This window comes from Pteropus medius, unplaced genomic scaffold, assembly GCF_902729225.1.
Source record: "Pteropus medius unplaced genomic scaffold, Ma_sr-lr_union100, whole genome shotgun sequence".
Classification (NCBI taxonomy): Eukaryota; Metazoa; Chordata; class Mammalia; order Chiroptera; family Pteropodidae; genus Pteropus; species Pteropus medius.
In genome coordinates, this window is record NW_024343105.1 from 259,704 (window position 1) to 287,353 (window position 27,650).

The 27,650-nt window shown below is 42.6% G+C and overlaps 1 protein-coding gene across 4 annotated transcripts in view; it reads right to left on the reverse strand.

Moving 5' to 3' along the window:
* The window catches only part of NPAS2 (neuronal PAS domain protein 2), a 135,126-nt gene that overhangs the window by 40,404 nt on the left and 67,072 nt on the right, over positions 1-27,650 (reverse strand). For all 4 annotated transcript variants that reach the window (XM_039867089.1, XM_039867087.1, XM_039867090.1 and 1 more), the window contains 3 exons: positions 16,227-16,375; positions 9,185-9,276; positions 4,535-4,624 (listed from right to left, as the gene is read on the reverse strand). In XM_039867089.1, coding sequence (XP_039723023.1) covers positions 4,535-4,624; positions 9,185-9,276; positions 16,227-16,375 — 331 coding nt within the window. The remainder of the gene's footprint in view (positions 1-4,534; positions 4,625-9,184; positions 9,277-16,226; positions 16,376-27,650) is intronic.

Genomic DNA, 27,650 nt, shown 5'->3' on the forward strand with positions numbered 1-27,650 from the left:
AGGGAAGGGAGGGGAGTGAGGGGGAGTAGGCTCATTGGGAAAGCAGGGCTGGAGTACAGATGGCCTCAAAGGAGTCAGGGCATGATCCTGAGCACCAAAAGGGCCAGAGGGACCTAGAGGAAGGGAGCGCAGGAGCCAGGCTAGGGATGCTCAGAGTCTGCAGAGGCACAGGGGAAGGGGAGATGGAAAAGACAGAAAGAGACAGAGACCAAACAATTCATTCCACAGCATAACCCGGCCAACACTGGCTCAGAGCAACTCTGTGCCAGCCACTGCTTTAGGCACAGGGGAGACACCCAACAGTGCAGGCAAGTCCCTCACACCCTGTAGCCAGCACTCGAGGGGGGCGAGAGGTAGGTGGACATGGCTTGGTGGCTGACAGAGGACAGGAGAGGGAGAGAAGGGACGTCAGGGGCTCCCAGCTCCTAGCTTGGGTGTTCTCATTTTGATCTCTATGGACAAAGACTCTGCCATGCAGCCACCCCTGCCGCTCTCCCCTGCCACCCACCGGCCCCTAGTTGTGCTGTCATTCCTTCGTTCTGGCTTTTTCCAAGTTTCTTCTGATGTTTTTGATTTTATTTAAAGCCCATTCCCTTTAGTTTTTTAGAAAATGACTAATGCTCACTGATGCCAATAATCTTTCTTCTTAAAGACATTTCAGATACTTGAAAATGGTAACCAAATAGTCACCCCAAGGTCTTTTCTTCAAGGGACAGTTGGAAGCCCACTTTCCCTGATGGTGCACATGGCAGAGTAGGGTTAGGGACCGCCTGGCACGTCAGAGGGCTATGGTGGACCTCAGTCTACAGGTTCTGCACAGAATAAAGAGAATAGTGGATGGAGATGGGGGAGGTCGACTGGGTGGGGCTGGGGGGTTGAGGAGATGAGTTAATACTTGGAAAGGCCTTGAAGCAAGTTCCTTATATGCATTTGCTATTATGTTACCATTATGCCATTTCTATGTGCTGAAAACCAACACAAACAATGATAATCTGAAAATGCAAACCTTCACTAGGGCTTACAGGAGAATAAATTATATCTGAATGATCTGAGCCCTGTTTATTAAAATAATAGCAATTTTGGAGACAAAGGAGGGAATGTGTCATCTACAGCCATCTTCACAGCTAAATCATATCGTTTACCTGTTGGAGGCGGGAGGGTCTCCACCCCAAATTACTGATATGCCTATGGCTGCTGTATCAAGAATCTAGCCCTTTTCTGAGTTTCACTCAAAATGCTTGTTCTGAATTCCAAATTGCACATCTCCCATGATTTCTCTTGAAGCACCACAAGAGCCTGGGGACCATCTGAAAGTGCTGGGGAGACAGGAAGCAGATTCCTCTCTTCCCATGACCCAGCAGTACTAGTTCCCTTGCACTCAGCTGAGCTGAGAGTGGGCTGGGTAGATGCTCAATTCAGAAATGTCCCCAAGGGGTCCCGGCAGCTCTTGCTGGAGATCTGTGTTGGCCACCGTTAGAGGGGGCAATGGTGAAAGACCTTGTGAGAAGAGGTAGGGATGCGCTCAGGGAGGCAGCCAGGGCCTTGGTGTCCCTAAGGGATTAGAAAGGTGGAGGTGTACTCAATATGCTTTCGTTCAGTTTACATTCAGAATCAAACTGATAGCCAAGCAGTAATACTTTAAGATTTCAGGTGACTGTATAGAGAATAGCTTTAACCTTGGAGTAGTGAAGAATCAAGTAAGCTATAAAAAGTACCAACTATCAAGAATCTCTGTTCATTAAAAGAGCCTGAAGAGAGGAAAAAGAAAGCCACAAAATGAGAGAAGATATTTGTGACACATATACCTGTGGTGTAAGGCCTAAAATTAAGGTTCATGTTATATGCAGCCTTAAAATCTGGCAAATCAGGGGGCCTAAGTGAAAGTTCCTCTCTGCATGCCATCCCCATGGCTGATGTCCCCTAGCTAAACAACCCTCCTTTCAAGGGGACCAAGTGTGGTTTTTGCTTATCTCTGACCAGAGAGAGGGTTTAGTCCCCTGCCGGCCTGTGGAATTATTCAAACAAGCTAATGGGGACCAGGGGACACCTCGTGCTCTTGTTACTACACAGCCTGCTTCTTATAGCCCCTCCTGGGACACTTGATTCCAGAGTGCAACCCTAGTGGCCCTGTGTCCTCCTCCTGGGCTGGGAGCATAAATGACTAATAAACAGCTATCAATCTCATCTGTCTAGTGTCAGGTGTCATGTGTTCAGCCACCCCCGTAACTCTGTAGGGCACAGCGAACAGGAGGCTAATAAAACAATATCTGACAGCAGACTAGTGTCGCGAACATGGAAAGAACACTTACAAATCATAGCGAGAAAAATCTAGACAATCCAGTAGGAAAATGGCAAAATACCTGAACATCACAAAATAGGAAATCCAAATGGCTAACAAACATGTGCAAAGACACTCAATCTCATTAATAATTGAAAGAAAAGCAAATTAAACCTCCAGGAGACACCTTAACACAGTAAACTGACACAAGACAAGACATCTGACAGTAGCAAGTTCTGCTAATGTGGTACACCCGTCATCCGGCTGGCAGATGGTAATTTGGTGCGTGCCCTATGGAGATGGTCTGGAGTTGCCCAGTAAGGGTCAAGGTTTCCACACCCTATAGTCCAGCAGTTCTGCACACAATCAGTCTCCAAGGGATGCTCGCAAACGTTCCTTGGGAAATATGCACTGAATATCCCCAGAAGCACTTTCTCAGGGTTCCACTCGCATGGATGCAGAACTGCACACGTTCCTATGATGGCATACAATGCAGCAAACCTACTCGAAAGGGGCGCCCCATCTCCTCTTCTTCCTCAGCCACTCTCAGATCAGCCCAAAGAAGCTGGCTGATTCAACTGGGTCACTTTGTATTCCTTGCCTCATCACTGCTCTCCTAGCCTGAGACTGGAATTGACAAGAAACCATATCCCAAGGCCTTAGGGCAAAATAAGAACCAACCTCTCTGAGAGAACCACCCCCTAGCCTAGCACTCTGGAAATGGTACAGGAAATGGAATGAGACACAAAGGTTAGATGGATTATGGCACAATGCAAAAGCATCTGCCTAGCAGAGTAAGTAATTAGGGAGAAAGGGAGGGAAAGAGGGAGAGGAGGGAGGAAAGAAGGGAAGGGAAAAGGAGAGAGGCAGAGGGGGAGGGAGATCTTTTGGAGCCTTAGAACAAGCTGCACTCACCCACCTCCAAACTACAAAACACAGAGACTAGCAGAGGAAAAATGTGAATGAGGGCTTAGACCTCCACCAACGTTGTCTGCAGAAATGAAATGATGGGGTGATGGGAGTGGCTTCTGAGGAAATGTGTGACCTAGGATGTGGACTCCTGGGCCATTAGCACACTGGGGTCATGATCCCAGGGAAGGCAGAGCTGCCCACAGAGTAAGGCCCTGCCACTCAGTGCAGGTGCGGCTAAGGGACAGCAACCACAGTCCCCCCGCACCTTCCTGGCCCCCGATTCCCTAGGTCAACCTGTTACCCTCCTGTTCACATACACGCACCCCTTCTCTGAGGTGCTGGGGCAGGGGTGGGGGTCGGGGATGGGTGAGTGGCTTGGTGCGGCTTGCTGGGAGAAGAGAGAAGAGAGGCTGTTTTGTCCCAGTTGTCCCATAGGATACTCCTGCTAGACCTGTCATTCAAGGGAGGCAGTATTGGAATAACTAACCATGTGGCAGGAAATGAGAGGCTGGCTAAATGCCTACGAGGGACCCTCAAAAGTGGACCCTCCACCAGCCAGTTGTTCATCTTCATGAAGTTGGGGGCAGGTTACCAGAGAGCCAGCAAGACTCCTGCAGAGAGGAAGAAGTAAGATGGAGAGAAGAATGGAAGGGAAGAGGGAGGCAAAGGAGGAGGGAGAGATATCTCTGAGGGCTTTGCACATGCCACACCCACCCATCTCCAGGCCTCCGCCTGGCTCCCCTGGGACAGTGGATCCTCGGCTCACAGCTGCCCAAACCTCCTCATTCCCCAAGACCTTCCTGGGCCAAAAGCATCTTCCCAGAAAATTTCAACCCCCGATCAGCCCTGTCACTTAACTTTTACCACTAGTGTCAAAACCTACTTGGAATCTCAATCATGTCCTCTGTGATCCCCAAACCATTCCCCATCTGCAGCCATTTGGTGCCTGTCCCCCTACCTGGGTGTCCCTTTGCAGGAGAACATCTGTCAGCCTCTGAGAGACTCTGAGCTCTGCTAACTATGCAGTGACCTCGCTGGTGTGGCTCCTGAGAGGGTTGTGGGTCACAGAGGGTAAGGACCTGCACCCACGTCTCCCGCTCCAGGGCTGGCCTTGCCGAGATCACGGTACCTTGCTGTTCCAGCATGACACATGCCTGCTTCCGCCTTCCACTGGCTGGTCCCTGGGACGTTGGCCTGGGCCTGGGCCTGGGCGAGGGCAGTCCATGAATCTTCCTCCCCCACATACCGCCACATACCTGCACCACCCAGTTGGAGTTCTGGATGGTTCTCAAGAAAAGATGAGAACGTGTATGGGCAAAGCCCGTCAGAGGAGCAGAAACTCACCGGTAAGTGCCCAAGGAGCGGTGTGATGCTGTCCGAAACGTAGACAATGCTGCCATCCGTCATCACAGCGATGATGAAGCCGTCTAACGCCTGTGAAAAATGCAACAGTGAAGGCCCCTCAGTCATGCCTGTATGGCGGAGGATATCACCAAAGCCAAGGACCCCATGCTGTGACACTGACTGCTTTGTAAGCCTTAGAATATTTCCATGAAAAAACCTCACAGCACTTTTCTGCCTGGCACACAGGATGGGTCCTTACCCAGATCTGGTCTAGCCCAGGCAAAGTGCTTGCAAAAGGCTCAGTGAAAAATCTGATCTACTGGTATCACGAATCAAAATTTAGCCATGGAAATTACCTACGGAGTTTTAATGATAAATGTGCTATTGGGCTGACTCAGAAATATCACAAATACTATTAAAAGATGTCAGTGATATGGTAGGGTCCCCAACCCTTTGCCCCCAACATCACTTTCAGTTCAGCAGTAACCATTTGCTAAAAGCCATCAGTCCTAACAGAATCCTAAAACACAGAAAGTTAGCCTCTGGCTCCACTCACTGCCATAGGAGAAATACCTCCAAAGGAATTGTTTGTAAAGAACGTTCATATTATTCCACAGAAGTAAAAAGTAACTACATAGGGGGGAGTGCTGTATAAGTCAATTATATCCATAGGTATTTGAGAATGTCTGAAAATTCATTCATTTAAAAGTTTTTACTGAGCACCTGCTGTATGCCAGGCACACTGCTCTAGGTGTTTGTGACAGAAAAGGTGAAGGAAGTCAGGGTTTTCTCACAGATAATTCTGCTGTCTTGTTTTTAGATTCCTTATTGTAGCAGTACCCACCTTTTCTGGCACCAAGGACTGCTGCTCCTATGAGAATCTAATACCTGATGATCTGAGGTGGAACTGGGGTGGGGATGCTGGTGCTGGGGAGCGGCTGCAAATACAGATAAAGCTTCACTCGCTCACCTCCTGCTGTGTGGCCCGGTTCCTAACAGGCCACAGACAGGTACCTATCCACTTGCCTCACTGGATGCCCATGATGCTTTCATAAGACACACCTGTGAGCTGGTTTCTAAAATTCAGACCATGTAATTCAGCAGGGGTTGGAGCCAGACACATGTACCGATGAGATGGGAGAAGAAAAACCAACCCCACCTCACCAGGAAACAAATCTTCGAGGGAGTAACATGCTCGGGTGAACTGTCACTGTAAGCCTGTCACTGTTGCTTTAGTGACTGCATCTCTGACATACCATCTTCCCCAAATATGAGAATTTTTCCACTTTGCAGAAAAAAAAAAAACAAACTGAAATATGTACTTAGAAAGTTCTGGAAACATTTTATATGCACTCAGCTAGACAGCCAGAGGGTAGGAGTTCTTTCCAGTTACAAGGGCTTGGCGAAGTGCCCTGAGGCAGGAGCCGGAAATAGCCAGCCAACTGTACCAGAAGGGGCCAGGCCTGGTTACAAGGAGCCAAAATGGGAGGGGGTCCCTTTCACCAGGAAAATTAACACAAAGGTCATTTATTATTTTTACACTTACGTATCACAGGGCTTAAGACTAAAAAACATACTAAAGTGCATGTCTTAAGTGGACCTCATCCTTTCGCATTACATCAGTAGTTTTCAACTGGGGGCAATTTTATCCCCATTTGGCAATGTCTGGAGACATTTTTGGTTGTCACAACTGGGGTGGGTGCTGCTGGCCTCTAGTGGGTAGGGACCAAGGATGCTTTGAAATGTCCTGCAATACACAGGATGCCCCCACAACAAAAAAATTATCAGATCCAAACTGTCAATAGTGTTGAGATTGAGAAATACTGGATCAGGTTTATGGGTCATGGTGACCACAAAGGTACATCCCAGTAACTTTCATCTTTTTCCCCCTTAAGTATTTTTCTAACCAGTTTTTAAAATCATTTTTGCAGTGCTGGTGGAGGTAAAATTTTTTAAAGAGGTGGGTGTACCGCTGATGATAGCTGGACCTTTTTGGAAAAAGCAGATTAGAATACTGGGGAAAGTAGGAGCGTTGCAAATTATCTTCTTGAGAAGTGAGCCCATGCCCCTCTTGAAATTGTAAAGCAAGTAGGTGTGAAAAAGCTGAAGGTATTTATAGATGGAAGATAACTTTCATTGGCTCCTTTTCCACCAAATGCATGAGAAGCACAGAGTCCCAGCATTAAGAATGCTTGCGATGGTTTTAGCAACCCCATCAACAGCATTTGAGAGTGATTCAATAGGACAAGATTGCAAAATGATATAGACCCCTCTCAATGTAAAGGTGACTTTGACAGGAGATTCAGAGATGCCAAAATAGCCATAATGGCCCAAATTTTATACTGGCCACACACCAGTGGGAAACGAAATCACCCCTTTCTGCCAATTCCTGATTCTGATGGAATGTTTTTTACATTCTCTGAGACAGCCTCTGAGCTAAGAGAAAAAACTGCTATAGCTTTTTTGAATAAAATTTTGAAACGCCACAAACTCCCTAATCACTGGTCACCAAAAGCTTTCCCTCCTTTTGAGTCTCCCATTTAAATGCCTGTAGCCACAGTCTTTGCCAGCTTACACCTGACAGCTTGGCTGGTCCGCAACCACGTCATTTTTGTTTTTTCAAACCTCACAATTGCATTAGTCCTCACTCCACCCGAGAGTCTGGTTTGGGGTCTTTTTTTTGAGAAGAGGGAAGGAAGAGGGATGCCCACCCAAGGCACCTGAAGCTAAGTTCCCTGGGGCCTTGATGGGTTCTGTCCTGGGTTCTGTCCTCACTGAAAAAGAGAACCTCCAGGTTTTCAAAACATGGTGTCTGGATTTCTTGCATTCCCTAAAATGGCTCTGAAAAAAGCAGAAGGAGGTGCAGATGGAACAGAACAGGATGGGACACACATTATCAGAAGTTACGGAGTAGGGAGTGGTGACATCATCCTTCAGGGGTAGGGCCCTGCTGGGGCTCAGACCACCAGGGAGAAGACATATAGAGGCTCTAGTTACTCATCACTGGGTCTGCGTCTCCTGTTTGGAAGAGAAGACTAAAACAGTCCGCAATAAATCACAAGTTCTATTTGGTGGGTTTCCCAGACTCCTCAAAGCTGAAATTCACCAGGAAGCCTTGTTTACGATTTCAGGTCTAATTTACTCATCGAGTATGATTTTCTTTAGATTTGCTTTAAGGATCTATGTTGGGAGCAGGAGAGAGTGCATAAAGAATATCCATACAAATCTAAAACCTTCTTTTTCTGGAAATTCCAGTCTTCTGATTCTCAGCTCTACCTTTCAGCCCAAATATTTTATCCATTTTTAACTTTCTGAAACTCTCTGGGAAGAAAAAAGAGGTCGTGCTATACACAGGCTATTAAAAAGAGACAGGTACTATAGGGTTATGCGTTTTAACTACTTTTCCCTAAGAATTAAAAGATAAAACAATTTATGCAAAGTAGCATAATGATGGATTAATTTAACATTATATTTCTCAAGCTGCTCTAAATTTAACATACTTAAAATGCATTGCTTCTGGAAAACGTTCTGTATTTTCTTTAGATGTAGTTTACGTGTAGATTTAAGTCCTTCTTTCTTATGCAAATGTTTTTTGATGTTTATATTTCATAATATTTGGACATCTTCATTCTGGCATTTCCTTACTCCAGTACATTCCATTTTCTGCATACTTCATTTATGTAAATTAAAGTTTACATCAGTCTTATTAGGCATATGAGATGAGATACAGAAAGAGTTACCACAAGGAGTCACTCTTCAAAAACCTTGCCAGGAACCACTGACACAGAACCAGCATCTTACTTCCTTTTGCTGAACTTATCTGTCCTAGTTTCCCTTTTTTCGCTTAAGGACCCAGACATGCCACATCTCGAACTCTCTGTCCCTCCACTGCCTTATCTACACATCCTGTCCCTTCAGTTTTATCCCCAGTGTAGACCTCAGAGCACCCAGCCAGATGTTTTTGTAGAAAGGGTTTCACCCATACATAAACATGACGTTGAGGAAGGGTGCTTACTTGGAACAGCCAGATTTCTGAACACAGCCCTGCGGTTGGGCGTGAACACATAACTTTCTAGAAGAAGAAACGTGAGCATCATTCTTGGCCTGAGAGGGTGTGTGCTGGGTGGGGAGGCCCAGGGTCATTAATGGTGCCACCCGCATACCATGTTGATGTAATATAACCGCCACTTAAAAGCATAACTTTAAAAGAAGACATTAGTTTTCAAAATGTGTTCTACTAAGGGAAAAAATACAATCTTTGCATTCTAAAGAAGAGATTCTCTGAGCCAAAAGACAGAGAAGATATGGAATCTTTCCACCTTCTTTCCCCTCCCTCGACCTACCTCCAGTTCCACCCACTTGGCTCCCCTTACTAGGTATCCTCTGGCTGGGACACTGAGAGTGTCCCCCGCCCCCTGCAGTTACTATGGCAACAGTAAAGTCACATTCAGTTCAGGGATTCTCGCTTAGAGCACCCAACTCAATAGCCAAAACAGATGCAGTAAGCATGAAAGCATCAGGAGAGTATCTGTTTAAAGACCTCTTGCCAGGGTCAAGAACAGTTGTTTACTTGGGCACAGGGTCTTATCTGGAACAAGCATCTACATTTTGATTTGCAACCCATTAAGCTAATTTGATAATGCATTTCACCTCCAACATCAGCTGTGTGAATTCTTCATTACTGAGGAAGGAAGGCTTCCAGTCCTGCTGAATATCACAGATTTCCGTTTGTGCTGAGACTTCTAAAAGAAAACACACAGGCAAATAAGCTTTTATATTCAAAGGCACCTAAGCATTGGAATTAGCAAAGGAAGCACACGTTATTTCTATGCAATTCTGCATAAACCTCTGTGTAGTTTAATTAAAGAAGCTAATATAAGGAAATATGTTACCCTGATTTCTAAGAACTGGGAACTTTGGATGTAATGGGCTTAAAAACAGCTCTTGATGTCTTCACACCCCTTTAATGAGGCTTCTGGGAGGAAAGTCCTCCACCCTCTCATGGGTGTAGTGCCTGCTGTAGCAGGTGGCACAGTGCCCTTGGATTTCTACATGACAAAGCCCATCATCAGTGGTTGGAGCTGGGTAGTTGCACCTATCAAGGCACAAGAACAAAGACTGGGATGTGGGATGTTCTTAAGCTGCTTTTGCTTTAGTCAAGGCAAAGCAAAGCACTTTACACATCTGAGATTTCAAAATTCCATAAACATTTTAGGCTTATAATATGTAACCTACTGTGTTCATGAAGAATTTTTTTTTCCCTAGCATTTGCAGGTACCAAAGTATAATGTTTTTATCCAAATGCTACTTGGTTGCTTTCCAAGCCAGGATTTACTCTTCTTAAAACTCTTCCAGGTTAACCTATAGTTTGCTTCTTTCTGTAACTATCTTGTACTGAAGATGCTATTCATGTGTTGCAGATTCAGTGGTTATTGGTCTGCACAGGCCTCCTTCAATACTCTAGTTCTTTTGCAGTTTTGAAAGTGTTTTGTTTTATTACTAAAGTATCTATAATAACAGATAGCTCAAATGCTCTAGCGGATATGCCCACTTTTCCTTCATTCTACATCTTTAACCAACGTTTTGCTCCACTTTATGTAGTAAGAGGTTTCTTTAGGAATCATTTTCTTGGTGCTAAGAAAAACCTAATTACACCTACTTTATCTCCCACCTCCAAGAAAAAAACTAACTTGTTCAACAAATTCATGTGAAATGCAAAGTGTTCAGGCAAATAATCTACAAAGTGGGAGAAACAATGAAAGGCTCTCTCCTCTGACCCTGTGTTGTTGGTGTTCTCGCTTACATGGAGCATGGAGAGTGCATTCTGCCATGTCAGTGAATGAATTCTAATAAATTCAGCAAGTGAAGATGATGTGAAGAACTAAGTTACACATGTGACTTTGTAAACTTTTTGTGTTCAGTCACTCGACACTCCCTGCGATGCCTACTCTACCCAGATGGTTTCTTCCTTTGAGATTTCAGAAAGAACAAGTTGCTGCAGCCACTGTGGCCAGAGGCTTCACAGGGTGAAATGCAACCTGGGAAGCAGAGGCAGGGCCAGTGTACATTCTGGGGTGCTGGTCAAGGCAGGGAAGAGAAGGTTCAACTCCAGTTCCTCAACTGGGTGGCACAGTTGGACCACTTAGAAGAAAGATGGACTGAGGATAGGCTAATAAATTAACCCTGTAAATGTCCTCTCTGTTTTTCCAACACATCAACTTATCTGTAAAATTCTTTTGCCCATTAGGATCAAACTGTAGATTAATTGTCCAGAAGAGTCTTTTTAGCAGTCCAAATTTGACTTAGGTAGACGTCCATTCAATTACGGTAAAGGAACATGAAAAACACATTTCTTTTACATAAGTAACTTTTAGATCATTCAGTATGGCTGGATACTTCCTAAACAACAGCATAATAATACTGAAAGCAGCCATTTCATTCACTCTGTACTTCAACAATTTGATTATAGTCCTTAGAAGTTAAGACTCGATGCATAGCATATTTTAAAATATATGTTAGATCTAATGTCTCAAAGCAAGTAAAAAAAAATATTAAACTGGGATATAAAATTCAGTATCATAATCATGTCTCCACTGGCATTTGATGTGACCAGTATAACGTTTTATGGCAAAACAATGCAATTAACAGGTAACCCCCCCAAATTCTACTATAGTATAAATTGTAGATGTGTCCTAGTGCAGTAGTTTACAACCTTTTTAGCACCAGGGACAGGGGCTTCTATGAAACCCTAATGACTGATGATCTAACGTAGAGCTGAGGCAGTGATGCTAGCACTAGGGAGAGGCTGCAAATACAGATAAAGCTTCTCTAGCTCACCCACTGCTCACCTCCTGCTGTGCGGCCCAGCTCTTACCAGGACACAGACCGGTACTGGAGTTGGGGACCCCTGTCCTAAAGTGCTCATCACCCCATGCGCCTATTATGCTAGAATAAGGAGTAGTGGTATGTCTTAGGGCTGTATGTGGTCAAAGGAAAGTCTGGAAAAAAGGGGCAGAAACTCTGTGCTGGGTTGGGTGAATATCGCCCTGCCAAACAGGACATTTCACCTGGTTCTGCAGCCTTCTCCACCCCATCCCTATCCATTAAAGCCAACACACTGAAGGGGCACGAATAAGGAATGGGATTTGCTCTTGGAAGAAAATGACACTAAATCAGATTGAGACTCGCACAGGAAGAAGAAAGTGTGTGGGTCAGTCTGGCCCTACAGAAGTAACATTTAGCTTGACTGGGATAAGAATGTCCAATACACCTTGCTATTTAGGATTTCTCTCTTCTAGTAGATACTGATGACATACAATTTCTCTACAAAGAAACATGGTCAGATTCTCATTTTTTATTTGGATTACTTCAAAGAGAATAAGCATGGATTCCAAGATCAAGATTTATCTCCCAAGCTGAGAGAAAAAAGGGATGCTTGAAAGATTACTGAGGAAAGAGCGAAGTAATTATAACAACTACCAGGACCTAACTATTCTTCCTTATTTATCATGTGATCTCCCTTTAGTATGAAGGCAGAAAGCATGTCTAAATCCTGGCTACACACTGGAGTTGACTGGGGAGCTTTAAAAACCATAGATGCTCGGGCCTTACCCAGTGGTGTGACCATGAAAGGCTCTCCGCGCCCACAGCAGAAAACCCTGCTTTGTAGCATTGGTCCACTTCTGTGGTGTAAATACTCCCATGGTGGCTGACCTCAAGCTGTCCACTTGATGTTAGCTGGCTTGCAAGACTCCTGGAAAGTTAACAATCATCTTTTGCAAGCTGAGCTGCAAAAGAGGTATGAGCTGGGTCCAACTCACCATTGGGGTTCTGCAGCATAGGTCTGTGAAGCGTGACCCAGTTATGTATGGCTTTAAAACCTCCTTGGTGATTTTAATGGGCAATAAGGCTGAGAACCAGTAGTCTAAATGGCCACACTAACAAAGAGCTATAGTGTGGCTATGATACAAATATCTATCAGAGCCCCACGAATCATGTCTTGTAGAGAAGCTGCAGGTCAAGCATTAAACATCTGGGCTCTGGAGACAGACTGCCTGGGATAGATCCTGCATCTTCCTGGCTGGCTGACTTGGGTGAGTGGCTTAGTGCCTCTACACCAAGGTTGCTTCATCTGTGAAATGGCACTGACTCAAAGAGTGTGTGAAGCTCAGGTGTATTACTCCACAGCAGTGGTCCCCAACTTTTATGGCACCAGGGACCAGTGCTCCTATGAGAATCTAATGCCTGATGATCTGAAGTGGAGCTGAGGCCATGATGCTAGCGCTGGGGAATGGCTGCAAATATAGATGAAGCTTCGCTCACTCGCCCACTGCTCACCTTCTGCTGTGCAGCCCGGTTCCTGACAGGCCATGAACCGGTACCAGTCCATGACCCAGGGGTTGGGGACCCCTGCTATACAGAGAACCCTTAGGATGCCTGCCTGGCTTATGGTAAGCCCTGAATAAATGCTGACCATGTGATTCTCTACCCCGTTGCAGATGCTTATGGAATTCACGTCCATTTGGATTATAAGTAAAGTTATCATTTGTTTTTGTTTTTTTGCTTTAATTCAGAATTTAGTCCAAGGACTATATTTCTCCATAAACTCTGTCATGGATTGTCTGCATTCTTGTGAATATGGCAGCACAGAGCACAAGTGAGACCCTCGTGTGACCTGACTGCATTTAAGCGGGCTGTGCAAAGTAGGCCTTAGTCTTACGAAAATGCGAGACAGACAGGCGCTCCTGGTGTTAGGAGGCTGCACTTTTGCTGACTGATCCTTCCCAGGTCCCAGATTTGACAAGTCTGTAACTCCGCAGCAGGCAGAGCCCAATGTAAATGTCACACTGATGAACTTGATCTCAGCTGTCCTATTTAACAGCTGTCCTGCTTCTCAGTGGCACTGACCTAGTTTGAGTAATTTGCACAAAATTTCTTGGTAATCAAACCAACCTGTTATTTTACTTGGCTAAATCATTATTCAGGAATATAACCATTCTGATTAAATTATTAGGGCCATGAAATACTGCTGCAACACTATACTCCAATCTTGCTTGATTGTTCTTCCTCAACTTTTAACAAAGCAATGAACATATTCTTTACTCTCCCCTGCACGGCTTTGGAAAAAAATAAATATATGTTATTACTGTTATGTTTTTAATAGATATATACAATTATTTAAAAAATAATAAAAGAATAACAAGTATAATGAAACTTTCTAATGTCCTAGCTGTGCCCTCTTCCATGAAATCACCTTGCCTAGGAAAAATGTTCACTGAAAGAGAAGCATCACTATAAGCATGGAAGAACTGTAATTATTTTCTCAATAACTTGACATTTCTGACTTTATTATGTTTGGTGTCACAGTTAAGGAAAAAAGAATTCTGCACTTCTCACTTGTTAGTATCTACTGAAACCTTTTAACTATTCTCCAATTTTTTTTTTCTTTTTGTACCATCTGTGGGTGAGCAGCAGGGCAGGGCGATCAATGCTAAGAGGGAAAAGGGTCTAAAGGAAAGTAAAAGGGAGAGAGGATGATTTGAGAGAGACATAAGTTCAAAGGTGGATTCAAGTGGTAAATTCATATATTAGAATACTATGTATAAATGGAAATGAACTAGCCATAGCACTGGAAGAACACAGATTAATCTAAAAAACAAGTTCATAATGTATGATTCCATCTGAATAAGGTCCCAACAGGCAAAACCAGCTTCTGGAATTAGAAGTCAGAATATAAATGACCTTTGAGGAAAACAGGTAGATAAGTAGGAAGGGGTTCTACTGGAGAAGCTTCTTTTCCTTGACCTGGGTGTTGGTTTCCCAGTCGTGTTTGTGATAACTAATTAAACTGTACAGTTATGATTTGTGTATTCTCTGTATGTATGTTATACTTTTATAGAGTGTTAAAAAGTTTTGTTTTTGTTTTTGTTTTTTAAATAAAAAAGAATAGAGTCCTGGGATAACTGGATATCCACATGCAAAGGGATGAATTTCAACTCCCTTCCTCATTCCATATGTAAAAATTAATTTGAAATGGATCAAATATCTAAATGCTCAACTTATGGCTTATATCAAAATGCTTAATTTATAGCTTAAAACTATAAAGCTCTTAGAAGAAAACATAGATGTAAATCTTCATGACCTTCGATTAGATAATGGTTTCTTAGATATGATAGCTAAAGTATAAGCAACCAATGACGACAACAAAAAAAGATAAGCTGTACCCCATCAAATTTAGAAAAATTTTTGTGTCAAAGGACATCAGTAAGAAAGTAAAAAGACAAAACACAGAATAGGGGAAACTATTTGTAAATCATGTATCTGATGAGGGTTTAATATTCAGAATGTATGAAGAACTCTTGCAACTCAACAACAAACAGATAAATACTGCAATTAAAAATGGGCAAAGAATTTCAATACATTTCTCTAAATAAGATATATACATGGCCAATAAACACATGAAAAAATTATGAAAAGCTCAACATCATTAATCATTAGGAAAACGCACATCAAACCACAATGAAATGTCACATCATACCCACTAGGAAGACTACAATAAACACACACAAACACACATAACTAGACAATAACAAATGTTTGTGAAGAAGTGGAGAAATTGGAACTTGAAATTGTTGCCAAGAATGTAAAACTGGGTAGCTGCTTTGAAAAACAGTTAGTTCTCAAAGTGTTAAACACTGAGTTACCAGTTGATCCAGCAATTGAATTCCTAGGTATATATCAAAGGGAACCAAAAACATATATCCCAACAAAAGCTTATATGTGTATGTTGATAGCACCATTATTCATAACAGCTAAACCATGGAAACAACCCAAATATCCATCAACTGATAAATGAATAAGTGAAATATGATATGTGTATAAAATTGACACTATTTGGCCATAAAATGGAATGAAATGCTAAAATATAGATGCTCAAGAAGCCAGAAACAAAAGACCACATACTGTATAATTCCGTTTGTATGACGTGTCCAGAACAGGCAACTCTTAGAGAGAGAAAGTAGATGAGTGGTTGCCAGGATTTGGAGGGAGGGGAAATGAGAATTGACTGCTAATTGATATAGGGTTCCTTTCTGGAATGACAAAATTAGATAATACTGATGGTTGCACAACTATGTGAATATGCTAAAAACCACTGAATTATAAACTTTGAAATGGTGACTGGTATATGAGTTATATCTCAAGGAAAACTGGATTTGATAAGCGAATTAATGGTTTTCAATATATATATTTTTTCACGGTGGAGTTTGAAAGGCCAAATTATTTAGGGGTGGGGGCAGAGGTGCCTAGAGGAACCAGTACAGTCTGATTCGGTGGATGATGAATCCCTGAGTATTGCATCTCTGCAGGACTGGATGAAAAACGCTTGCTCCAGACATTTTAAATCAAGATGCTCTCACTGGTGACACCACTCCATCGGGCTGGATGTCACCTGCAAGGCTCCTCTGGAGTCCTTCCTCCGGCTAATAAAGCAGTTTGGGAAGTGAGTGTACTCTCCCAAACCTGTTGGAGATGGGCTCTTATGGTGGGTGCAGTGCCTGGGACAGAGGGACCCTGTGACAGATGCACTCGGGCTTGGCTGGGGAGAGAGTACCAGGGAGGAAGCCCAGCGTGATGAAGTCACTGCCAACAAAAGGATAGGAATGGGATAAAAATGGAGAGGCATGACTCTTACCATTGTGTTTCTGCAAAAATCCGATGACTTTTTCCAGCACAGTGGTTTTGTCCATTTTCCGCGTGTTGCCAGGGAGCATGGAGCTAAGCTCTTTGATGAGAACATTGAACTGGTCCCGACGCTTCTTCTCAGACTTGTTTCGAGAAGCTCTGTAAACACAAAATGCACAGGTTACTAACACATTCTGCTTCACAAAGGTTTTTGTGTGAAAAGGAAGTACTTTGTTACAGTGGTTCTGTTGTGATCATCTATGAAAATTTTTTCAGGGATAGTAACATTCACTACAGTTCAGAGCTGACCCACCCCTCCCAAATTCACCCAGGACAGAATGTCTCAGAAAGTCAGCTCACTGAGAGAGCAGGGGCCACAGCTGCAGGGCCTGCAAAATATGGTCTACTTGCTGCTCTAGGCGCGCTGAGGCCCAGGATCAAGGTTCCTGGGGGAGCTGACCACTTATCAGGATGTGCAGTCAGGACAGGGTGCTGGTGACTGTGACAGCTCGGTGAGTTCCTTGGGGTAGCTGTCAAAATCTACAGGTGACTGCAGCAGTGAAAATTTTGCTTCTCCAGACAGCCCTTAGACACACAGGGACATATCCCAAACACCCTTTCTTAGATAGCACAGTGGCCTCTGCCTAATAACACACAACCTGTATTCATGGCAACACACTCCTTTAGAAGCCATCTTTTGCTGATTATATTTCAGTTTGGGCTGTTTCTATTTAACATCTGAGGCAATTCTTCAAAGCTCACCTAAAGTGTGGGGTCATCACCCACACCTCGGGGTCTCTTCCTTTTCCTGGCTTTTCTCTCGTTCTTGTCCTTGGATTTGGGGGAGGACCTGAAATCCTTTAGGTGGCTTCTACAAAGGTCTCGTTCTTAGCCGAGTAACAGTCTTCACATATGCTGTCACAGTCACATGCTGACTGGAAATACAGCAGTAAGACATCGAGTGCCCTTTTGCTTGCTCAGGGTAAAAACATAGTGTCCACTCACAAGGGAGCGGAACCTTTTAATGTTCTGAATGGCTGTCTATGCATTATAAATAATTTTCTGGCCTAGATTTTAAAGAGTGACATGCAACCGCCTTAGCCAAAAAAAGCACCATTGCTGTCCTAGTTTGCCCATTATAAATTATTTGTGAGCCGATAACACCAAGCTCATTATTACCCTGTATTTTCTTCAATGAGTGTAATGACAATGAACACAGTCTGGCAGATGACACAATGAAGGCTCATATCATAGTGACAGAAACATGAGCTTGTTTCCGTCAGCTTCCGCCTGGGACACATCATGGTGCCCCCTGGTCAATGTCAGCTGGATCCACATCTCGGAGGCAGAAGAAAGAAAACAAACTTTGAAGGAATCCATTTCCTATAAGGAGGTCTCTGGGAAGTCCCTGAGACCACCACACTAGAACAGCAAGTTGAAAGATAATTAAACAATCAACCCTTGTGTTGTTTTCCTTTAAGACATTATTTATATTTAAAAAAATCATCTATTTTAAATGTATAGTTTATTGAATTTGGGTAATTATGTAATCGCCACAAAAATCCACATATAAAGCAGCTCCCTCATCCTCAACCTTTTTCTCCCATGTCTTTGTTGCTGATCTTTCCTTGATAACTGCCACAGAAAACCACTGATCTACTGTCGCTTTAGTCTTGCCATTTTTAGTATTTCATATAAATAGAATCAGAGAGCATATAGCCCTTGACTTTCATTTAGCATAAAGTTTTTGAGATTCACCCATGTTGTTGCCTACATTAACATTTCATTCCTTTTCACTGCCAACTGGGCTGTATTAAGAATAATGCTGTTTTGAATATTCACATCCATGTCTTTGTGTAGACACAGGCATTCATTTCTCTTGGGTAAACACCTAGGTGTGAAATTGCTGAGTCATATGATAAATGTATGTTTAACATTATGAGACACTGCCAACCTGTTATACAAAACGGCTATACTGCTTTTTGCATTTCCATCAGCAACATAGGAGAGTTATTGTTTTGTTTTGTTTTGTTTTGTTTTGTTTTGTTTTGTTTTGTTTTGCATTCCCCCCAGCAATGTATGAGAGTTCCAGTTGCTTCACGTCTTTGCCCACACTTGGCATTGTTGGTCTTTTTTTCTGAGGTTTTAATTTGCATTTTTCTAATGACTAATGATACTAGACATATTTTCACATGCCCAATACTCTTTCATATATCTTCTTTGGGGAAGTGTTTGTTCGAATCTTCTGTCCATTTTTCAATCAGGTTGTTTCTTCTTGTTATTAAGGTTATGAGAGAAGGAGAGAAGAAGGCTGGGAGGAAGGGAAGGTATGTGCGTGTGTTTTAAATAGACATCAATACAAGCTCGACCCTTGGATTTTAAATGCAGGGTTCAAAAAGCCCCAGGTTATCTTTCCTGGTGTTCTTCGAGGGACATTGAATATATAGATAATATTTGCTGCGCACTATTTTAAGTGCTTTATATATACTAATTCCTTTAATTCTCACAACGACCCTTTAAGGTAGGTACTGTTATCATTCCTCTATTCATAGGTGAAGAAGCTAATGCACTGAGAGGTTGTGTAGCTTCCTGACGTCACATGACTAGGAAGCGATGGCGCATACTGGCTCAGGTGCCCGTACTGTGAAGCACTGCATTCTGCACCACCCCCTACAGCTCCCTCCAAAACCATTGTGAAGGTATCTGTGTTTGAAGGAGCCATGTACCAGTGTTTTGGGAGCACAGAACTGAGAGTGACAAATTCTGGCTGCTCTAGTTTATAGCACAGACACTAAATACACTCTGCAGAAAAATGGCATTGCATACTAATAGGGATAATATTTGTGTGCAGGGAAGAGCTCTTACTGCAGGAAACCAACTAAAAACACCCAAGTAAAAGCAGCTTAGAGTCTAGAGGAAGAGATGGAATTCACCCCCACGAGAGCTATCACACAAGTTGCAACGTGACATGGGGCTAGGCTAGAAATTCAAACAAATTGTTGAGGGGATTCACAAAGGTAGGCGATCAGCTGTACAGTGGTCAGAGTACACTAGAGGGAGGTGGCTTCTTTCAAGATAGCCTCGAGGGGTGGATGGGAAGGGCCCAAGGAAGAGCTAGGTGGTCAAGTTTGACAGTAGAGTGGGGGACACATGGGAAAGTAGAGTTAGAAGATTATGGAGAGGAAGAGTGTTGCCAATCAGACTTAAATGCCAGACCAGGCAACCTGGTCTCCGTTTTTGGATGAGTCTGGGGGAGAAAACTGGCTAGGATATCATGAAACGGGGAAGAGGTACCTAACTTAGGGGGAAGTGAGCCGAGGATGGTCGGCGACGGCAGCACAATGTCTGGGCTCTGCTCCCCAGGCCGGCACTAAGCAAACCTACACTGTGAGGGGTCACAGGGGAGCCAGAGATGTCAGAGGCAAAGGACTCTCCACCTAATTTCATTTGTCTAGAAGAAGTAATGCTGATGATAAGCACCTTTAAAAATTTTTATTGGAAATTCACAATTAACTTGACTTTTTCTTTTGGGTACAATTCCATAAATTCTAGGTGTATAAATTCATGTAACCATCATCACAGTCAGAATTCCTTAGTGACCCCTGCTCTGCTCTTCATCGCTATGCTCTCCCTCTCGGAGAACATCAGATAAGCACAGTCCTACAGCACATACCCTTTCGGGTGAATGATGCAGATATTCTACATCCCCAAGAAGAGCGAGTATTGTCAGTGCTTTTTATTTTAGCTCATCTAAGAGATGTGCAGTGTTATCCCATCAGGGCTTTAATTTGCATTTCTCTAATAAATAACGATGTTCAACATCTCGTCACGTACTTTCTTGCCATCTGTGTATTCTCTTTGGTGAAGCATCTATTCATGTCTTTTGCCCATTTATTTTTTGTTTGTTTTCTTACTGTTGAATTGAGTTTTAAATATATTCTGATACAAGTCCTTTGTCAGACATGGAACTTGTCAATATTTTCTCCCAGCTTGCCTTTCAACTTCTTAATAGTGTCTTTCACAGAGTAAACGCTTTTAATTTTGAGGAAGTTCAAGTTAGTTTTCCCTTTTATGGATTGTGCTTTTGGTGTCAGGTCTAGGAACCCTTTTCCTAACCCCAGGACATGAAAATTTTTTCCTGTCTTTTCTTCTAATAGTTTTACAGATTATATGATTAGATTTATGATCCATTTTTTGAGTTATTTTTATAATGTCTAAGGTTTAGGTTGAAGTTTGTTTGCTCATGGTTATCCAACTGTTCCAACTCTGTTTTTTAAAAAGACATTTCTGTATTGAATTACCTCTGCACTTTTGTAAAAAATCAATTGGTCATATTTACGTGGGTTGATTTCTGGGTTCTGTATTCTGTTCTGTTCTATTAATTTATGGATCTATGCCTTCACCGATACACTGTCTTGATTACTGTACCTTTATAGCAAGTTTTAAAATTGAATGTGATTCCTCCGACTTTATTCTTTTTCAAAATTATTTTGGCTATTCTAGTTTCTCTATCTTTCCATCACATTTTACAATCAACCTGTCTATATCTACAAAGAGTTCTGCTGGGATTTTGATTGGAATTGCTTTAAATCTATGGACCAATTTGGGGAAAACTATGTGTTGTTTTATGTGTTAAGTTTTCCACTCATAAACAAGATACATCTATTTATTTAAGTCCTCCTTGATTTCTGTTATGAGTGTTTTGCAGTTTTCACATATGTATCCCATATTTATTAAACTCATACCTAAGTATTTCATTTTGAGGGATTGATTATAAATGATATTGTGTTTTTAATATCAGTTTCTAATAGTTTGCTGGCCTATGGGAAGATGACTGATTTCTGTATGTTGACCTTGTATCCTGTGACATTGCTAAATTCATTTATTAATGATAATTTTTTTAAATCGCCTTTTGGTTTCATTGATTTTTCTGTTATCTTCCTGTTTTCAGTCTTACCAATTTCTGTTCTCATATCTATAATTTTTATTCTTCTTCTTGCTTTGAGTTTATTTTGCTCTTCTGTTTCTAGTTTCGTAAGGTGGAAGCTTAGTTGTTTCTTTTCTACTGTGAGCATTTAATGTTATAGATTTCCTTTTCAGCACTGTTTTAGCTGATACCCACAAATTCTGATATGCTGTATTTTTATTTTTATTTTTGTTTAGTTCAAAATATTTTCTAACAGTTTTGGAACTCCCTCTTGGACCCTTGAATTACTGAGAAATGTATCATTTAATTTCCAAGTTTTGGAGATGTTTTTCCTGCTATCTTTCTCTTTCTCATTTCATCTCAGTTTATTTAGATTTCTTTATATTTATTTTGGGAAGCAGGATTTGGTCTATTTTAGTGACTATTCAATAGTCAGTAGGTACTCCAGCGTGTATTCTGCTATCGTTGAGTGGTGTATTCTGTAAATGTCAAGTGGGTCCTGCTGGTGGATGGCATTTTCCAGTTCTTCTGTATCCTTGCTGAATTGCTGTCTCAGAACTTGTAGACTCTTCTTGGTTCTTTAGGTTGTGCTTCAAGTATTTTGAAGTTCTGCTCTTAGGCGTATTCACATTTAGAATTGTTATGTATTCTTAGTAAATTGATCTTTTATCATTGTGTAACACCACTCTTTATTCCTGGTAATTTTCTTTGCTCTGAAGTCTACTTTATTTTATATTAATACAGTCACTCTGGCTTTCTTTTAATTAGTTTTCCACAATTTTACATTTCACCTACCTATATGATAATATTTGAAGTGAATGCCTTATGGACAGCAGCATATAATTAGATCATTTTAAAAAATCCATTCAAACATATTTTGGATGTTTAAACCATTTACATTTAATGTGATTATTTATATGTTTGGATTTAGATATATACCATAATACTATCTTTTTTTCTGTTTTTCCTTAATTTTTTTTCTTGTTGTTATTCCTATTTCTCCTTTTCTACCTTCTTTTGAGTTAAACCTTTTTTTAGTATTCCATTTTAATTCATCTATTATGGTTTTATTTATCATATTTCTTTGTATAGTTCTTAGTGATTATTCTAGGGATTACGTTAGAAAACTTATCAGAGGCTACTGAGAATATTTTACCGTTTCAAGTGGAATATAGAAACTTTATGTCAGGTAGTTCCCTTTATCCTCCTTCCCTTTATGATGTAGTCTTCTTACGTGCTACATCTACATACACTGAATCAGGTCAAATTATGTTATATTTTTTAAAATGTTAGACTATTATATTTAGCCAGATACATATCATTTTTGTTACTCTTCCTTTCTATCTCGTACCTCAAGTTTCCATCTGGTATCATTTCCTTTCTGTTGGAAAAGCTTCCTTTAGCAATTCTTTTAGAGCAGCTCTTTTCCTTCATTTGAGAATATCTTCATTTACTTTCATTTCTGAAGGATAGTTTCACTGGATATAGAAATCTGGGCTAATGGTTCTTTTCTTTTGTCACAAAACAATATTGCCCCACTACCAGAAGGCTTCCATGGTTTCTAATGAGAAATCCATGGTGCTGTTTAGATTTGTCCCATGTGGCCAGCCTTGGACCCTGGGCAGTGGTTGACCCTGCAGCTCAGGTCTAAAAATCTCTGGTACACTATTCAAGGTCAGATCCACGCATATTTAGCTTGTGAGCTCAGGAACTCATCTTCTTTATGGAGTCACTTTCCTGAGCTCCTTGTTCTCTGGTGATCTCTAGTTCTCTCTGGTTCTCATGGCTCCCTTTCTGCTCCTCTGATCGGAAAGCTGGTTCTTGTTTATTCTGCTTTGCCTCACTTCCTACACCTGTACCTTAACTGAGGCCATGCAGTAGTGAGACTGAGAGAGAAGGCAGGAAAAAAAGCAGTGCAGTTTCATCCCAGCCTCTTGGAACTACAGCTCCTCTGCTTAGGGAGACAGGGTGCCCTCCCTCGAGTTTAGTCTCCTATGGATCCCTGTTGTTGCTGCTGCTGCTGCTGTTGCTGCTGCCACTGTGATTGGAGGATTGCTTATGGGGTGCAAGGAAACAAGGGAACGAAAAGCAGCAGATTTCCCCTCACTCAGTATAAGACCCTCCCCTGCTCCTCACACAGTATTCAGAGGCTTCCCCAGTCCCTTCCCTGTCCGTGCAGATACCCACTTCTGGGTTTGGGGCTGTGCTGAGTCAAGGCTAGGGGATACTGGAGGAAGAAAATGGTGAGCTCCTGGCCAGTGTACTTACAGTTCTGATACTTCTCCCATCTGCCCTCCACAACTGACTTTCCTCAAATTGCTGTCCCATGCATTTTGCCCAGTTTTATAACTACATTCAGTGTGATGGATGGGATGGAGCAGGCTGGCTCAATCTCAACCAGATCCAGGACCCCCATATATCTTTTCATACTTTTCTCAGTGAGTATGCCAAAGACCCACAGGAATTAACAGGTGGGAACACAGATTCTGATGACCTAAGGCAGGATCTGTATATAAGGCCCTTTTGTGGAAAACATTTGGGGTGAGCTAGACAATAGTTATAACAGACTCCTGAGGAAGCATTTGTGGGTGGCTTTTGGAAAACAAGGTGGCTGTCAGATGAATTGGGCAGGGCTTTCTCTCAGCACAAGTGTATCATTGGTATGATATAACATTAAAAACATATCAAAAGGAACTGCCACTATACGTCAACATGGAGTTTTGGTCACCGACACAACTCATGCTTCCCTGCCCACTGAGGGTGGGTTTGGGCGTTCATGCTGGCCAAGCTAGGGCACATGGGATAAAAGGCACAGGTGTGGGCCCCAGAGCTCCAGAATTCCAACTGGGAGTTGTATTTGCAGCTCAGGATTGAAAGGAGATTTAGCATAGCAACTACATTCTTATAGGTGACCATGCAAGAGGACTCAAGGAAGGAGAGGCACTGCAGAAAGGAAGGGGATAGGACAGTTCTGAGGCCAAGCATTGTGGAAGGGAAACGTGCATATATGCACATGCACGCACGCGTGCACATGCACACACACACCCCTTGGGTTTCTCCAACAGGTGGAACCTTGAAGTCTCCCTATTGGGAGATTTCATGAGACAGACGCATATTATATAAACCATGCTCAATGCTTCTCTCCCATCCTTGTCTGTGGGGAGATGGTCACAGGTGTGCACACCGAGTGTGCAAGACTGGCCTCCACACCCAACTACTCAAGGCTTGGCTGTAGCTGAAATGGGGATCAGTTGCTTCTGAAGAACCTGTGGCACAAACCAGGAAGGGAGCTGCTCAGCTCCCAATCTCCTAGAGAGGCCTGCAGCAGCAATGTGGAATCTGAGCATGCAGGTGAGTGTAAACACGCACCTGCAGGTGTGTGTCCTTGGCCCTTTCTTGTCCTTAAATTCACAAGGACATGTGACAGTGGTACAGATGCATTTTACATGTCATCAAAAATCCTGTGACTAGTGGTTACCAGAGGGTAGGGGGTGGGGGGAGTGAGGAGGTAGACGAGATAAAGGGGGTCAAATATGTGGTGACAGAAAGAAATCTAACTATGGGAGGTGAACACACAGTGTAAATATATATAGGCCTTACTGTAAAAGTGTACAGCTGAAACTTATTCGATTTTGTTAACCAATGTCCCTATAAAAAATTAATTAAAAAAAAAATCCTGTGTTTCCCTCAGGGGAAGAAATTAAAAATCATTGTATCAGAACTCCTGATCTCTGAGCCAGATCAGGAATAAGGATAAAATCAATGAAGAGAGGAAAAATAACTAGCATCGTGTTGGACTCTTCCTTTTAATCCATTTCACGTGCAGACTGGTCAGGCTGGCAATGTCCTCAGATTAAGCCTCTCCAGCATCCAATAGGAAATGCCCCATAACACCTAACAGACTTCTGTAGTAGGATCTTTCCATGGCGTTTAACACCAAGGCTGCCATCTTCGAAGCTAGCCCCAATAAATATAGTTCTATTAACTGAGTTAACAGCACATGCTGATGGGGGGCTGGGGGGATGGAAGATGCTCTATGAGTCAAATGCAGTTGGTCAAATGGTGTAAAAGCTGAGAAAATTGAATGCTTCCCATTAAAGTTAGGAAGCAATGGCCAGAACTGGCAATGAAATCACTGGTGGGCTCCCCTTGCTGCCCAGAAAACCTGAGTTTTTGAATACCAGGTATAAAAATAAGTCAATAAATATGCAGCTCCAAGAAGAGTGGATTTTTATCTGTAGAGGGTCTCCATGGTGAGGAGCGAAAGATGTTTCATGAGGTATATTATTTTCACATTTACAGTCTCTACTGGAAGCAGGAGAGTGGTTGGGATAGCAGGAGAATTGGATGGGACAGCTTAGCTGAAGGAACATCAGACAAGCTACCAGAACTGAGTTCTCATCTTGGTTCTACCACCTACGCCAGGAGAGAGGGGGCAAGGCACACCCTCCCACCTGCACTGGCCTCAGTTTCCTCATATAAAATAGTGATGATAGTGATGTGGTGATTATAAACCAGAGCATCGAAAATTCTCTGAAACTTTCCCCATGGAAAGAAGAGTTCTGATTCCCTTCCCTCTGACTACGGGCTGGCTGGCCTCAGTGGCACTTCTAGCAAACAGAATGCAGCACAAGTGACACTGCTTGACTTCCAAGGCCAAGCAGATCCCCTTGAACCCATTCACATGTTGTGAGGAAGCCACTGTCCCAACAGGGGTCCCAGGTGACACTCCATAGGAACCACTAGCCATGAGTGTGAGCATGTCTTCAGATGGTTCCAGTCCACCATCTTGGAGCCACTCTAGCAAAGACCACATGAATAAGCATTCACTGCCAAGCCCTACACAAGCTGAAGATCCATGAACAAAATAAATGCCTTTGCATTAATCTTGTAAATTTTGGAGTGGTTTGTTACACAGCAATAGATACCCAGGGTAGTTATGTACAAAATAGACTCGCTGATGCCCAAGCCTCCTTCCAGATTGAGAATTCTGGCATATTTCAAATGGGCTGACCAGTTCCACGTTACAGATGAGACAGACACTGATAAGGGTACAGCAAGGCCTCCCAAATCTGAGAATTATAAACCGAGCAAAATGAACTGTCTGAAAAGGCTCATGGGAATTAGGTCTTATGCTTCTTTTGTCGTCTCCACTAAAGTCGTTGGAGTACCTGAAACAGAGTGAATGACTGTAGAAGGAAGTCACAATTCCCTGTAGAACTGACCAAGTACGTGCATACTCTCATTGTCCAGAGAGGCAACTGTGACAGTGCACTGTGCACAGGCATGACACACATTTTAAGTGTCCCCTACATTAAGATGGTCCTGTCCATGAAAGGTGAGCTTTTGGGAAGAATAAATTAGAGTCTGATCAGTCACATTAATGAAGAGCTTAGAAGAGTATTCTTGGTAAAATTTGATGGAAACGTAGAAAAACGTGATGGAAAATCTCTCAAAATATTAACACTGTCTCTCTCTGGGTAGTATGATTATAAATGTTCTTGGTTTATTTTAATATGTTTTAATTTTCTTTGTTTTTTTTTTGTATAAGAAAATGTACAAGAATTATGGAACTAAAGTTAATACACCTATAGAATAAGTCAGTCTGTGGCAAAGGGTCTTCCATGGAAACCCATGAAGAATTACTTGGAGAAAGGGGAAGAATCATGGCCAGAGAAGGTTTGTTGTTACTATTTTTTGTTTGTTTGTTTGTTTCAGATAATTATTTTTACATGTGTGGTGCCATAAAATGGAACAGACTTTTGTTTATTTACTTGTCACAGTCTTAGCACCTTTAATGCACTGAGGAGCCCTGAAATTCTCCCAAAGGGAGAAATAGTAAACGGCATAGCCCAGACTGGTTTTGGGGGTCATCTCCTGGAACTAGTGTTTCCCGGGATACATTTTGGGTTAAAGCAAGGCTTCTAAGGGCAGTGCAGTCCCCTCCAAACCCGAGCCTGGGTCTCAGGGACAGGTGCACAACTCCTGAGGTTTGGGGACACCACTGAGCTTGGGAGCTGCCTTCGGCAGCTTGGTTTACAAAGAGAACATCTTCTGGGTGTGTGAGGAGAAAAGTCACTCATGTGGAGCAAGACGGGCCAGGCTAGTGCGATCCTCATCTCATGGAAAGCTCTGGAAACTCAGCACGTCTCTTCTGCAGAGAAGTAGGAAGTGTGTGGGGATGACTGAGCTCAGCTGAGGCTGCTCTTTACTCCTGAGGTGCAACAGGGACATATTTTACTCTTAACCGGAGTTATCAGAAAGTATCAGGACACAAATGGGAAGCTAGTGAGTCTTACTTAACAGTTATACAACGAGAATTACACTGGAGCACAAGACTTAGGAACTTGTCACTGAAACTCTAAAAGGAATGCTTAGCCTTTTCTGAAGAAAGGCACCGTTTTCAAGATGACGGGCTTCTGGCCACCTTTTTTCAATTTAAAATTTATTGACATTATTGAAAGGGCTTTTCATGAATCGCCCATTGCCTCAGACGCCCCCCGAGAG